Below are 16,201 nucleotides of genomic sequence, written 5' to 3' on the forward strand. Positions count from 1 at the left end.
AACAACGGCTCTGTGTAGTTAATGCTGCTCAATGTGAAAGCACGCAGGTGATGGAGATTTACCGCTGATTACAGAACCGGCTTTCTGACAAGATGCGCGTTAAATATCGCATGCGATTTATCGTGCAGCCCTAGTTCAGTTCAATATCAGTGTAAGGTTCATCAGTTTCTAAACAAGTTAATTTCAGCTATAAGCAGTTCTACAGAAGGCAGCCATGTTGGCATTCTAAAAACAAGAACAAAGCAAAAGAAGTAACAAATTTCTTCTTTCAGTGCCATTTAATATGTTCTTAACATTCGTAGTCATGTTTCTCTTGAAAGTCGGTTGATGCCAGAGTTTGATCCTACATGCAGACACAATCACTTTGACATATTAACTGCCACCCACCTATATGTGGGAGGAAGAGTTTGGTCCTTGCTGTCCATTGTGTCCCTGCTTCTGTGCCACCAGGGGCATAATTTACCCCCTCTCAGCTGATGGGCCAAGACGGCCATATCCACCCTGAGCCGTATGACTCACTCTAAACAGCTGTGAACAGTATTAATAGACGGTGTGTCCTCTTTAGATAAATTGTAGACGGCAAGCAGATTAATGAGTCATCAGATGCTAATAGCTGTTCCTATTGCAGACAGTGCTGTCCATGTTAAATAAAGACAAAGGAATATGGGGTGACCAGGAGTATGCAAGACAAACTCTTATTACAATAATTTGTTTTGTGAAGCATTGAGTCGCAGGCGATGTTGTCTCTGAGCATCCAGCTCATTTCAGGATGCAAATATTTTTGCCTCAAGAATGTACTTACTGTTTTCAGTAGATATATTTACATTTAGCTTGTTGTTTTTTTTTCTTTTACTTTGAAGCAGCATTCATTTTGCTTCTTTTATATTAAGGTAGTTCAATGATCATTGCAAAATTGTTCATATTAACTCAATTGAGCTTAGATAGGATCTTAACTAACCTATGCAAATGAAAATCAAATTGAAATCAGCGAGTGATAGTGCTTTCAAAGATAGCAATTACACCTATGATTGGACTGTGAGTATAATAGCTTGTTCCGATTAACAGTGTACACAAAGATAAAGACACTAAATCATCCAAGAGAATAGAAAGGAAAGCATTATATTCTATATATTCTAATAATAATAATAATAATAATAATAAAATTGCCACCGTATTCTATTGCTTTTGCCTTCTGTTTTACATTGCAGTCAGCCTCTTTAAATCACTAAACAAAAGGAAACTGTAACAAACGAATGGCTCACAACGAGTATCTTTTGAACCTACAATGCAAAAAATTATTTTTTTATGTTGTAAATTAAACAAAAATGTATTGGACTATGTTTTACAAGAAAATACTATTTTAGTCTTTCTATTTCAAAATTTGATATTTAATCCCATGCGTTACTTACTAATTATTTGTGAAATTTGCTAGCAATTTCCGAGTGAAAGTTGATTCTACACCAATTATTTTTTATTGTAAATGCAGCCTAATTATACATATCAAAACAAGAAAAAAAGATAATAAATAAATAAAACAGGGCTGCACCGTTGAAATTAATCTAACAAGTTTTACACTGACTGGATTGGGACAAACACAGTGCAGTGAAAGAGAAATGCCACAAGAAAATTCATTAAGGAACAACCACAGAAACTGACAAGATTTTTTATGCATTACAAAAGACGCAATCCCCAGCAGACTCTTTGTTAATCAGCGTTCTATGAAGTTTGCACATGTTTTTATCCACACAAACCTTTAGTAAACCATGGCCTCTATGTGCTAGCTTGATCTTGAAGACATTTTTTCCATCTTAGCCTGTTAAATAGCGGCTTTGTATAAAACAAGACAGTGAGGTAATTATGTCCCCTTGTTGTTCTCCTGCTTTGCGTTGTAGAGCATGAAATGATTATGTGCTAGGCTGGGCTGGGTGTGAGGGAGACATCTGTCCTGGCTAATAATGTTGCATACCTACAGCAGACCTGCAGCGATGAAGACAGGCCAAATCATGTAAAGAATGAGGGTCACTGTGTGTAATAAGTTTATAGACAATCTATGATTTATGATACTTGTCAGACCTGTGGTCCCAGCATTTTGAGCTCTAGCGCTCATATGGGAGATGTGCGTTCATGTCCGGCCCATGTCATGTTCATCTTTTCCCTATTTCCTCTCACCTGACATTTGATAGTGTGTTACTAATTGGATGAAAGCCCATAGAGGAAATTGAAGTGTCATTTTGGCATCATCATTCATATTTGCAGTGAAATGACACAGTGTTGTCCCCTGTTCGGACACAATTTCCTCTTCCACTGTATCCCCAAGCGCCTACTGACCTGGAAGGCATGTGACCTTTTCATGTAATTTGAAGTATGGATCAGACCTGCTGCCTGAGCTAGTACCCACACTATATGGTGACTTGCTAGAATGTGTATGTTGGTTTACCTGAACCATAAACACTGCTGTCAAGCCCATTGTGTATAGCAAACTATCATCACACTTCACCGAAGCATTTAAAAAAGTGCTATTGGTGTATATACCATGCTGTGGAAATGTCTTTAGCTCATTAGATGAAGGTTAAGAATGTAATTTGTATCTTTTGCTTTAGTGTGCCAGTAGGAAATATAAATTTTAGATTTCCAAACATTCCTTTAGCAAATATTATAATAATCAAGTGATATTTGTGCATGAACAAGCAGTCCAGATTGAGACAGTCTGTGATAAACACTGAGACAGATTATTCTAAGCATCTTGGAGAAGTTGCCTCCGTTCTTCTATGGATTTAGGGGCTGTTCGCACAGAATGCTTTTTTCCATTCCACTGCACTACTTTTGCATTGTTTTTCTATGTAAACAAGCGCTAGATGGACATTTTTGCATCTCACGCAAGACACAGTGTTTTAAACACGTGGCACTCAAGTTAAAAGAAAGGTTATATGATATTCCTAGAAGTCATTTCCCCATCAGAATGTTTTGGGAAGAACAGAAGTCCAACAACAAAAAGACTGAGGAAAAAGCTCTTGACAGAGTTCCACTGGGACCTGAAAACATGGAATATCACTCTTCTGACAGGCTCACTCAAGCACATCAAAAAAAAAAAAAAGGAAGGATCTCAAGGGTATCATAAATCACAGCCATCCTTACTGATGTATATAAAACAACTTTCTGTTGACATAAATGATCATAAATCTGTTCTTCACCTATACCTCATTTTAGTTTGTTTCAAACTGGAGAGGAGAGGTCTCTAGATGGCAACATTTGCTTGATAAAAAAGGACATTGCATCACACCACAGGACCAAAAATGAAGGTCGCACCAAGTCGTTGAGAAAATTTCTACTGATGCAAAAGAGCTAGGAAGGAAAAAGTTAAGTCAGTGCTGTGCCAAATGTTTCACGTGGCTTCTTGAAACCCCAATTAACTTGTTTTGGGAGAGGGAAAAATTAGTAAGAAAAGTGGAAAGGAACTGCCACGTTGAGCTCTGTCCCCATAAAGTAGAAGAGAAAAGCAAAACCAGGTCAAATAAAAAGGGAAGAAAACCATGAAATTGTGCTCCATTTTTCTCAGTTGGTACAAACAATTCAGATCCCATGGAAATGCTTGTACATTTGAATTTTTGTACTATTCTGTGACAACAAATTAAAAGGAAATATTCACATATGTTAATCAAATGTAGCCTATTGAAACACTGGAGATGCGAGCAAAAAAATCACACACAGCTGGTGACCAGCTGTCAGGTAAAAACATTTTATTGTTTTGTGCACCCTAAAGTCCTAGTTCACAGTCTTATCGCTGGGTCAAGATATGCTGTCATGTCTATCTGTTTGTCAGTGAACAAAAACAGGTGTTTCAAAGCAAAATGATTTATGGAGTCTTCCTGAACAAATGCAACTCTCCAGAGACCAAGACAGGTTTTTCTATTAAGTCAGAAAAAAAAAGCACATTAAATGCTCCACTTATCATGCACATCTTGTAATGAAAAATTAAATTATTAAAAAAGGAAAGAAAGAAAAAAGGAAGGCAAAAAAAAATCTGCTTATTGTCAAGGAATACTATGTGTTTTTCAAAAGAGCAGGTTGTGGTTATGAAACTAGAGCACGTAAACAAGACCTTATATACCCTGTATGCTGACTGAAATGACAATACAGTGTTTCAAAGCAATATACAAACAATCCTGCTCAGCTTGCACATCCTGCTGCTTTTGCGTAACTGTCAAAAAAGATTGAACAGAAGACAAACACAAAGCACAGCCTTTCTGACTTTTATTTCTGGTATAAATTCCACCTGATGCTGTTCTAAAACTTCCATTACAGTGAAGTGAAGGGATGTGCACAATGGCACAACATCAGAATCCTTTTACAGGTCTAGAATATCCCAAACTGCCATGAACCAGCTCAGAAAACCAGCTTTCTAGTTAAAAGATGAGATGTGGGGTATTTTGACAGAGATGCGCAGTAAATAGCCTTGATGTTAGGCAAGAAAAAAATGTTGGTCCATATGTGGCCTCCATTTTCAGAATACGTAACCATGAGAGAAACCCTATTATCAGCTATGCTCCAAAGCTAATGAGCTCTTCACTGGTTCGCAACATGCCTCCAAAAATAAATCTTTCTTTCCAGCACATATCTCCATTAGTGGTCCTCAACATCTCATGTCTACAGATCAGAACTGGAGGTGGTACGGAAATAGATGGGTGTTTTTGTTCAAAGTCTGTCAGGTGGATTTCTATTTTCAATGTTATATAGAGAGCAACAGCAGGAAAGTAAGCAAAAACCCCTTATTTTCTTAATGGAAAAATTTATTTTTAGTTGTATTGTATAAACCTTTCAAGAGAGACCAATCATCAGCTCTGAGGTTATTAGGTTATTAACTGATAATATCTGCAGAAGTACAATCCGAGTTCAACTTCCTTCAAAAAAAAAAAAAAAAAAGTTTAATATCCAAATTCAACAGAAAAAAACCCATAATCGTGAATAGAGATTTTGAGCCAAAAACTCATCACCAAACACCAATGACTTGTACATATGGGTACAGTCATTTTAGACACTTACAAAACTGTTGCAACAGAGATGGAATTAAAATTTTTAAATACACAAATTATGTTTCCATCTTTGTTGCCACAGTGTTGGAAGTACCTTTTTCAGTTCTAAAGAAGGGGGTGTCCCAATACTTTTGTCCATATAGCGTATGTACAAGTCATTGGTGTTTGGTGATGAGTTTTTGTCTCAAAGTCTGCATTTAAAGTCACACCAGAAGTGTTCAGCTGGGATTAGGACTTGACTTTATGCAGACCAGTCAAGTTCTTCCACACTGACTGAATCAATCATTTCTTTTTGAACCTTGCCTTATACACAGATGCATTGTCATGTTAGAATAGAATAGGGTCCTGTCCAAACTGTTGCTATAAAATTAGAAGCACACAATTCCCTAGAATATCATTATATGCTTTAACATAAAGATTTATACTCATAGAAATTACTAAAGTAGTCAAACCTGTTCATTATAAAAGGGTGTCCCAATACTTTTGGCAATATAGTGTGTGTGTATATATATAGTTGATTTATGATTTATTGTTATATATATATATATATATATATATATATATATGTTTTATGTGCATACATCTGCTCAGACCCTGACGTGACTATAAGCACTTTTCCATGGGCAACATTTGACTCTTGAGTCAGGGGGGGCAAGAAAAAAATTATATATATATATATATATATATATATATGTTTTATGTTTATTGTCTAATTTTGTCTAATATTGTCTGATTTATGTTTAGACATTGTCTAATTGGTCAAGACACCATTTGGGGTGTGTCCAACAGCCATGTTTAAATACTCAGGACACCATCAAATTATGCTTTTAGTCATCACTTTTAGCCACTGCTTTTAGTCATGCTTTTAGGTTTTTCCTTGCCTTTTCGCCACTGTGTTTTGACGCTGCTTTTTAGCGCTCTTTGAGCATGCTCTGGCTTACACGCGCTGCTCCTCTAAAACCATGAGGAGAAATGCCATCTAGCCTCGTCACTCTTCTTGCTGGCTTCTACATTAGTTTCTTTTCTTTCCATTGAGGGTTTAGTGTTCTTAGTTAAGTTTTGAGTTAAGTTAATGCCGTGTCTCCGAGTTCACCTCGAGTCTGTGACCACCTCAAAACTTCAACCAGCCCACAACTCCGCATCCTCAGCCAACGCCCAACCATTGGCTTCCCAGAGGAACTCAATGCGAGGGTTAATTAAGTGATTGATGGTTGTTCAGGTCTATGCAATTGCACATATTGCTATAAACTTGGGATTTCACATTTTCATTCTCTTAAACTCATTCTTGCCTCACTTTCTCTCTTCCTGCAACTTGCATGAATGTGTGAGTGCGTGTGTTTATGTGTTAGATTAGTTCATATTGTCTTAGATTTATCCAATAAAGCCTCATTCATATTGAAAAGAGAAGTATCTTGTGTTTTGTCAAGTCACAAGATACTTTGATTTACACAAGATACACAAGATACAAGATACACAAGATAATTTTTCAAGATACTCAAGTTTTGTGCTTACAAGTTAATGTCTTAAACTGCCGATCTTGTTACTGAGCTAATAAATAGTGTTTTCACTATACTTTGGATATTAATATCCATTGCAGAATTGATGTTATACGGCTCGTTCAATGAATCGCTGGCCGACTCAGGGATCAGCCGTAAAACAGTGATTCTGTCCAAATTCCCTATAAAATATTAAATGATTCCCTTTGAGCTCAATTGACCTGTTTCCCTTACATCAGGTTATGCAGGAGCAGGGTTGGGAGGGTTACTTTTAAAATGTATTCCGTTACAGTTACAAATTACTTCATTAAAAAAGTATTCAGTAATTCAAGTACCACAATATAAAAGTAATGTAATCTGATTACTTTTGGATTACTTCAAGTTACATATGTAAATAAGTCAAAAAAGCAACATCTAAGTACTTTTATTTAACTATGACTTTAAAATGAAAACGTCTCAGGTTACTTGTGTAACCATGGTTCCCTGAGGGGAACGAGACACTGCGTCCTCTAGGGGTCGCTATGGGGAACGCCTCGTCGTGACCCGTGTCTGAAGCCTACATTGAAAAAACACCAACTTGTTTGGCCGGCGACAGCCATGACGTCACTACCGTCGCGACTAGTACAAAATAGGCGCCGGTAGCGCACATCATTCACTTCTTCGTCTGAACCTTGCGTCCGAAGCATGGCAAGAAACCTAGAGGACGCAGTGTCTCATTCCCCTCAGGGAACCATGGTTACACAAGTAACCCGAGACGTTCCCTTTCGTGGAACTTCGAACTGCGTCCTCTAGGGGTCGCTATGGGGAACGGTTTACCCACGCGTAGTGACGTCATGGCTGTCGCCGGCCAAACAAGTTGGTGTTTTTTCAATGTAGGCTTCAGACACGGGTCACGACGAGGCGTTCCCCATAGCGACCCCTAGAGGACGCAGTTCGAAGTTCCACGAAAGGGAACTAATAAAAGCTATAGTAAAAACTATTTGAAACGATTAAAAATCGTGTGTCGTTTCACCATCTAGATATTACAGCCCGTATATTTATATAAAAGGCTATGCAGACATCTAGTGGCTATACAGTTTGATGGAATTCTAAATCACTAACAAACACTAAATTTTAGCTAACATGAGGATTTCCATGCTAGTCGGAATCATACCAGCAAATGTTCAAGCTGTTTGAGTAGCCTTTGTTAAAGCAAGAGTCTTCATGCATAGCTTACGCTGTACAACTATGTTATTTCTTTTATCCTCTTTGAAAACAAAATAACTGTGAAATTTCCAGACATGAAAACATTTTTCCCAGCAGGAAGCATTGTAATTAATTCATCCCACGTTTGAGGAGAATAATTGTAGATGGGTGTTATTAGAGATCCTCTGCATCGGGGAGAGTTTGCTCTTTTCCCAGTTGACCCGAAGGCCCAAAGCACCAAATCCCTGTGTTCGCACAACTGATCCTGAGACTGGGCGAGTATGAGCCAATCGTCGAGGCAGTTGAGAATGCGAATGCCCTGTTCTCTCATGGGAACAAGGGCAACTAGAGCCCTGCATTTCACTAGAGCCCTTTTTTATGCCCCTAGGGCCGGGCTTCGGGCCAATTTTCACGTCATAGTTCAGACGCGGGCCGGGCCTCAGGGCTGTTTTAGGCTTCTCCTTATTTTTATATTTTAGACATCCATCAATTAGTGATGAAAAAATTGCCGCGCTGGTGGAAACAACACGAGACCGTGCTACTGCGAATGTCAAGAGCGGCTCGACGGTGTTTAGTGTACCGCAGCAGCAGCATGCGTGCAGCCTACGCAGCTGAAGAGATCTGCGTTCAAATGCACGCAATAGGCTAAAGCTTGCCGCAAAGCCCCAGCAAAAGTAATTACCATGAATGTGTCAGGGGAAATAGTAAGGAGATATTTGAATTATTTACTAATAAACTAGTGTTTTCTGAGTCGGTGTCGCAAGGATGAAGATGACGATCCTGGCTCACCATCTCCACATTAGATGCACTTTAGAGAGAAGTGCATCTTTACGGATTATGATTATAATGAAAGAGTTTTTGTTTTCGATTCGTTTTATTTTGTTAAGTAGTAATTCAAAGCTTCCTATAGATATATTTATCATGTCTGTGAGGCATCTATTCACTGAGTTTCGGTTAATTTTTTTGAAGCGCTCCTGTTCAAGACGAGATGGCAGAAAGCGCATCATGTTTATATTCTTTATTTTATAAAAGCACAATGTTTTGTTGATATTGTGAGTGCACACAAATAAAAGTAGACCCTTTACAGTTCCAAATGATGTATTAGGCTACTCTTACCTTTATGAGCAAAAACGACGGCGTATCCACTGAAAAAAAAATGCAAGTGATTGCGCTGGCGCCTCCATGTCCTGCAAAGCGCTTTAGCTTGCACTCTCCGCACAAACGATTGGATACAGCACACATTTATCTAGATTTAATGTTTAAACATTGTTATATGCTTGAACTGTTTTATATCTATAGATTTTAATTTAGGCAAGTCGTGATGATTTGAGAAGGCTAAATTGATCAAACATAGGCTCACTGTCTGATGCTGGCCGCTTGGTCGTTACTTTAAAAAACAAAAACTTGTAACGAACAAAAAAATGCTCCAAACGTTTTTCTAAATTAACTTAATAAAAAAATGAAACGAAATATAATCACTTTGCCATTACATACAAAACTGAACTGTTTTAATAGCTGAAACAGTAGCTGTTTTGGGAGAAGGGGGGAAAAAAGACGGACTCGGGCCGGTAATTCTGATAAGCTGTCGGACACAGGCCGGGCTAAGGCCTATATTTGAGGCCCGTGCAGGGCTCTACCAGGAACAAATGTAATCCTGATAGTATTCCCACTTTTTACAAAATTTAACTGTAATCTGAATACTTTGTTTTTTGATGTAACTGTAATGGATTACAGTTACTAAATTTTCTTATCCTGATTACGTAACGCCGTTATATGTATTCCGTTACTCCCCAACCCTGTTCAGGAGTCTCTGCTAATGGATTTCTGTGGACTCACAACAAATTTTGCACACACTCACCATCCAGTGGAAACTACTGAAATGACATTCAACACAGTAAAGGAAGTATCGGTGAAAATGATCCTTTGAAGCAGTATCTGCAAAATATTTTTAAAAAGAGGGTTGCTACAGAACAACATGGCATCCACACAGGCTCCTTTGAAACTGCCTATGTCTGGCTGAATAGAAGCACTGTGAAATTCAAATGAGACCATGTAGCTAGTGACACAATATTGGATGGAACATCAAAGGCCTTTACTGAAGCTGGATGTGTGTCTTGCACACGTCTACAAAACCTTTTTTTTTTTTCAGAAGACACCTGATATTGAAACATAACATTCACAAGTAAGTGAAGGACTAAGTGGGAATGCTATGTTGGGAGAGTGTGAGACAGCTCTTACCTCCACAGGTCTTCCCATCATATGTCGGACAGATCCAGTCATGGCACTCACAACGCGGTCCATAGAACGTTCCGGGTTCCGTGACTTGGCATATGCAAATCCCGCACTCACACTCACCTCTCCCATTACAGATCAAACCGTCGGGGGTCCGACAGCGCCTCAGTGATGATTCAGGGGAGATCTTACACTCTCCACCCACCTGCCTGCAAGACACAAGTGTTCATTCACCCTGTGACCTTTGCCTTCCACATCAAACCTCTGTTCTTCCCCTGTAGGTGAACATATGCCAGATGGTGGATGAGTGGGTGGTGGTTTGCAATCCTCCCTTTCACCAGTAATGACAACCAGACTCCCTCTTGCTTTCTGAAGGAAACATTTTGTTTGGTTTCTAAGGATGGGCCATGCAATGGATAAGATTTTGGCAGATTTCCTGTATATATGTCCTTGTACGCTTTTGAGCTAATATTTAAAGTTAACAAAAAGTCCTGGTAGAAAAATAACACTATAATGCAGGTCATGAGGAATTCAAATGGAGCCATGACTCATAAGGTATGATTCTGCTAGTACTCAGTCCCAAAGAGAACAGCAAACTCGTGTCTAGACACTGTCCATACAAATGCGTCTGCTAGAAGATCTGAATTGGGAAGCAATAAAGATAATCTGTTTCTGTTCATTTGAGGACAATAATATAATCAAAGAGTATATTGCAGTGTATACTGGTAAAGTGTCTAAAAAGAAAATGCTGTCAAACTCAAGAACAAGAATTTAATTACAAACCTACTGAAAACAAACGGTGGACTGTATTCCACTGTTTATTATTTTCCCACCCGAGTTCCCCTGTGAAAAATGTTTCATTTGGTAGCGTTCTTACATAGCACGCCTGCTTCTCGTCTCTGCAGTTGGCCTTTCTCACATTACAGGGTAATAAAAATACACTTTTTTTTTTTTAAAGCAAACACTGTTCAGGGGCTTGGTATGGTTGCACTTACATGGAACAAGTCTGTCAGCCACAACAGCATATTCACTCTGATTCAGTCTCTATGTCTGATTATGTGCAATGCAGCGAGAGCATACATAAACATGCATTGTGGTACACATTAGGGTGAATGTGCACCTGCTATGTATAAAACACTTAAGTAATTTGTCAAAATTACAGTCACACAACTGTGGACCTTAGCCAAAACTATAAGAAGAGATCAAAAAGCATATGCATATGTTTCTGATTTTAAGGAAATACTGTATGTTCTGTGAGGTAAAAACTGGCTTAAAGGGGCACTAAGTAGAACAAATAAAACATTGCTGGCACATTCCCATTGTTGTAAAGAATGGAAAAAGAAAGAATAGCAAAAAGCTTAAGATAGAAATCTACAAACCTTGGACTAGTTCTGTAGCTGTGGCTACACAACAGCAAACTTTCCCCTGTCTGTTAAAATCCAGTCTGCCAGCAAAACGTGGCTGCACAGTGGAAAAGTCAAACTGATTGAAAAACAAGACAGCTAAACTCACCTTAGCGACTGCTGTAAACTTCCTTGAACGGCAGAGAGCAAAATTAGAAGCAAAGAAACTAAGACGGAGTTCACCAAAGTCTCTGCATGCATGTTTATATCCCCACCAGAAACCTGAAGTGAAGTGCCTTCAGGAATTTCCACTTTCCAAAACAGAGGGAGAACGGGCTGGCCAAATCCAGCTCGAATGCTTCAGAGGCCAACAGCGCTCTCCATATGAATGCCTTTGATTAGTTGTTACTCTCGGCGCAAAGGCAGGAGTAAGACATAAAGTGCCAAAAAAGAAAACTTTATCACCGTAATTCAAAACAGTTGTTCATAAAGATAAATGAGGATTTCACTTTACATATCTCTGCAGTGCTGTCCTTTTAAAGGGGGATTTGCTGTAACAATCATTATAGAAACAGAACATAAAATATAAATTGGAGACAATTGATTACAAAACAAATAATCTCTTTCAAGACTGTTTTAATGAGGTCTTTCATTATGATTTCAATTTTCTGTTTTATCTTTGTGGTAATATTTTTTTTCCAGCACAACAATAATGAGCAACATTAAATGAAGATTCTGGAGGAATATATTAATATGCTATATTCCCATATTTATATGATGCATGGCTGCAATCAATTTTACATGAATAAATAATTATTTTAAATAAAAATGAAATATGAAATAAAATACAGTTATACAGTAGCTGTAAACACCTACCAAGCAATATATGTCCCATCCTGACAAATTAACATACAGTATTGCATTAAGCACAATCTGAAGAATCAAATGACAAGCAAATTAAGCAAAATTATTTATCCCTTTTTATATCAATTTAACAAGGAACCTCAGAGCAAAGATAACCCAGGTTCGTTTCAATTTACAAAAGGACTGTAAAGATACATGAGCACTTCCTGTTTGCAGTCTTGGGCATCTAAATTTAGCACGTGTCTTGTACCTGTAACTAAATAATCACGCCTCTACTAAGCGCTCTATTTCGGTTAGTACACACACAGTTTGACAATTTAGGAAAGGTGCACATTTCTCAAGCGAATTTAAAAGAATTTAATAAAATACAAAACTAGTGTTTTCACGTATGGAAAATCCATAGGTAGGCTACACTCAAGAGGGAGCGTTTCAAAGCAACAGCTTAGCCATGTCCACACGTACATGGGTATTTTTAGAAGGAGTTTTTCCTTCTTCCGTTTTAAAAAAAATTTCCGTCCACATGAAAACGCAAACGCATGCTATGAATCACTGTCAAAAGCATGCCAAACCAACAGGTGGCGATATAATCTCAACCGTAAAGCCATGTTGGCCAATCAGAAGCCTGAAAAAGTCTCCAGTAGGCGGAGATAACAGCGCATGCTCTGACGTCACAAGTCAAAAACTGCGGTTTCGCTGTCTACACGATAACACTGCAACCGGAGTTTTTGAAAATCTTCACCCTGGCAGGCGTTTTAAAAAATTTTCGGTTTCAGTGGTCTGGTGCTGTGTTTGCGTGTGGACGAACGACCAAACCGCGTAGAAAAAGCTGCGATTTTAAAAATAACTGCGTTCGTGTGGACAGGGCCTCTTCAGTGAGCATAAACAAAGCTCACCGCCCCTACATGGCTCAGGCGATACTTCCACTCGATACTATTTTGGTTTAAAACAACTTTAAATGGTTGGTATACGGTTAAATAGGGGGTAAACTGGTTAAATAGTTTCAATCCATGTTTATAGCTGTGGCGGTCATATCGCATTACTTTGTCAGTCATCGCCATTTTTTCAGGACTTCTGTATTCCGTACACAAGCTCGACGACGATAATTTAGTGGATTCATTAACTTCCACATTTAAATGACCTTGCAGAATTTACCGCTGTGTATTCAACTGTAATTTCAGTATTAGTAAAGCCTTCGAATGCGGATCAAATTAGTAGCTTTTCAATATCATTTAAGCAATATTTGCGAGTAGCCTATTCGTGAAATAGTAAATATCAAACTTGTTTTGGCCAAAAGAAAATGTTATTCATTTATTAAAAATTTAATTCAATGATAAAATTCTAACATTTAAAACACGTGACGACCTGCCTCTGACATTTATGAAAATAAATATAGAGTTCAACTTGATGTCTGTCATTTAAGATTATGAGGAATGAGAATTAATATTATTTTTAATATTAATTGTTTTGCTGTTATATCATTATTGCATTTGTTTGTTTTTTAAATTGTAAAAAAAAATATATATATAAAAATTCAAACACTTTCTAAACCTAGTTTCTATAATATAGTTCTTGTTACAATTAGCCCCGGTCCGTATCTATATTATTAATAGCTATTATTTATTATTTCCGATGATAATTTAAGGATATGTTGATGTGTTAATTTATAATCAATAGGCTTATTAGTTGTTTCTGGTATTTTGTGTTCAAAGCTGATGTTTATTCAAGAATAGGGACTTAAAATTCAATTTCATATTTCAAAGTTTTTCATTTTAATGTCATTTTATCAACATTTAACATTCATTAAAATAATAAGAAACTTGTTTCTCTCAGTACGGATATGTTACACATGTCAAGGCCTGCGGGATCTCTCTCATCCTGCGCGCTGTGCTGCAGCGGGTCACGCGCGTCCGGAGCGCATCTGTCGCGCGGCTGCTGTGCCTGAAGCTCGAGCTCAATACAACGAGTCATGGACTGTACTCCGCATTAACGGCGATACTTCAACAACCGGTAAGTCTCAGAGCGTTTTTCCTGTCGTTTCGACACGTGAGTGTCAGATAAGTGGTTTATTTTGTTTTATTCGTCTTGTTTGCACGTCTACCAGGAAGTGTATGCAACCGACTGCGCAGTCAAAAGGCCTTTGTTCAAAAATACAGCGCTGTCATTGAGTGAAAACCTTTTAGGATACGCTTGTGACAAATTTAGACAGTAATGCACACAATGTCATAATCGACATGCATTTATATTTTATGTAATTCGTGTGTTTTCTCGTAAGAGGTTATTTAGCAAGAGCTATAGCGGCAGCAGCTCTGCTCTCATCTGTTGCCATGGTAACCGTGTAGCAGCAGGAGGAATCTCCCTGCATGATGCTCATGTATCATGGCTGATATCACTGTGTTCCGGTGTGCCAGGTAGCCTTAAGTATGCTGACATGATTTCGAGTCAGTTTGTTTTGCTTTTACATTTTTGAAGACAGGTGGCTTTTGGCAGTGGTCTGTAAAAATGGAGGTCTTGTGTTGAATAGCTGTGTATGTCAAACAAAAGCAGGGTGTTAAATTGCATAATTGTATGGTGTTATTTGGATCACCCTAAGATTAATGATACTGATTTTGCGGATCTGTAAATGTCTAGGTGGTTGTTGGTAAAAACACAGAACTGAGAGGCTTAACATGAAGAGAGACAGATAGAGAAAGATAAATACTTTATTGATTTAATTTTAGGGAGTCCCCGCCAGGAATTATGTAGCAACCAGTGTCATAAATAGTATTTGCCCACTGAGATTGATTTTCTTTTTTTTTTAAATACAAAAGTAGCTGTAAGCAATAACATATCTTAACGGAACACATGCTTTGCTAAAATAATATATTATAATTTTACAGTCTCTGTTTGATTATACCATGAGCTGTCACAACATTTTTTATAAAATAATTGTAGCAGGTTTTTAGAGTTGTTCGGAATGTTTAATTTCATAATTACACCCTTATTTTAGGACTTTTCTTTTTCTCCATGAAAGGACAGACACTCTGGATGGATGGTTGGTATGACTAGGTCTACAAAAAATTATATGAAAAGTATATCAAATGTTAATACAAACAACAGATAAATTCACTACAGCACAAATTTCCAATACATTTATTTTTATTTGTTTAATTACCTTTGCCCTCAGCTCTGGTTAATTTCTGACACTGGTAATGGGTTTACAGCCTAGCCTTTTGTTCAAAATCCATCATGAATGAAAAGTAATATTGTTCTGGTTATTAGTGCTGTACACATTAATAAAATGGATATAAATTTGATGCATTTTTGTGTTTGGCATAACTTTTGTAGTAAGAATTTACACATACACAGAGAATGTGTATATATTATTCATTCTATATGTCTATTTTCTGTAGTTCTTGGATCAAATGAAAATATGAAGTTGGGATTGGATATCCAATCTAATCAGTTGTGCTACAGTATACTGTATACTGCTTTATATTCTGTAGCAAATTTTAGAAACAAAAATGCCTTTGGGGGCAATAATTATCCTTCTCATAGCCTATACAATCTAATCTAAAACACAAACATGCTTATGTAACAAACGAGCCTAAAAACTCAGGACACCAGCCACTATTAAAGTGTTTAGTGATTGCATCCTGCCTTTAGGCAAATAGTCCTTTCTGTAAAAGTGAAACTAATTGTAGTCTTCTGCAACTTACTCCTACATTACTGCACTTACACCCTGTAATTTTGTTTTCAGTTGTCTTCAAACCTCTATCAACATATGCTAACTGTAGCAATTACTTTGCAAATTGCCTGTGACTACACAGAAGCTGTTCTGAGGAGACCACTATGTTCTTGACATAAATGTAAAAACTTTTAAGATTCAACGTTCCATTGTAGGCTTCAAATTGTAGCAAATGTTTTTACTGGCAGACAGCACACACTTTATATTTGAATCTTGCCATTGTTCCGAACTGCCCTTCGAATGACCTTGATGTAGTATAATTCATGTTCTTTGAAATGTTTACCAACTCCAGAAAAGCTCTTTGTCATGTTATATGATGTTTGACGC

General features: G+C 37.6%; 1 protein-coding gene across 1 annotated transcript in view; it reads right to left on the minus strand.

Moving 5' to 3' along the window:
• Window positions 1–11,650, minus strand: part of LOC107731761 (integrin beta-like protein 1) — a 56,670-nt gene extending 45,020 nt beyond the window's left edge. Inside the window, exons 1-2 of the mRNA XM_016542930.1 lie at window positions 11,456–11,650; window positions 9,950–10,152 (exon numbers count right to left, since the gene is read on the minus strand). Of these exons, the coding sequence (XP_016398416.1) occupies window positions 9,950–10,152; window positions 11,456–11,547 (295 nt within the window). The 5' untranslated portion in view covers window positions 11,548–11,650. The remainder of the gene's footprint in view (window positions 1–9,949; window positions 10,153–11,455) is intronic.
• Window positions 11,651–16,201: the final 4,551 nt, after the last annotated feature.

Source organism: Sinocyclocheilus rhinocerous, unplaced genomic scaffold (genome assembly GCF_001515625.1).
Source record: "Sinocyclocheilus rhinocerous isolate Xijiao unplaced genomic scaffold, SAMN03320098_v1.1 scaffold2083, whole genome shotgun sequence".
Lineage (NCBI taxonomy): Eukaryota > Metazoa > Chordata > Actinopteri > Cypriniformes > Cyprinidae > Sinocyclocheilus > Sinocyclocheilus rhinocerous.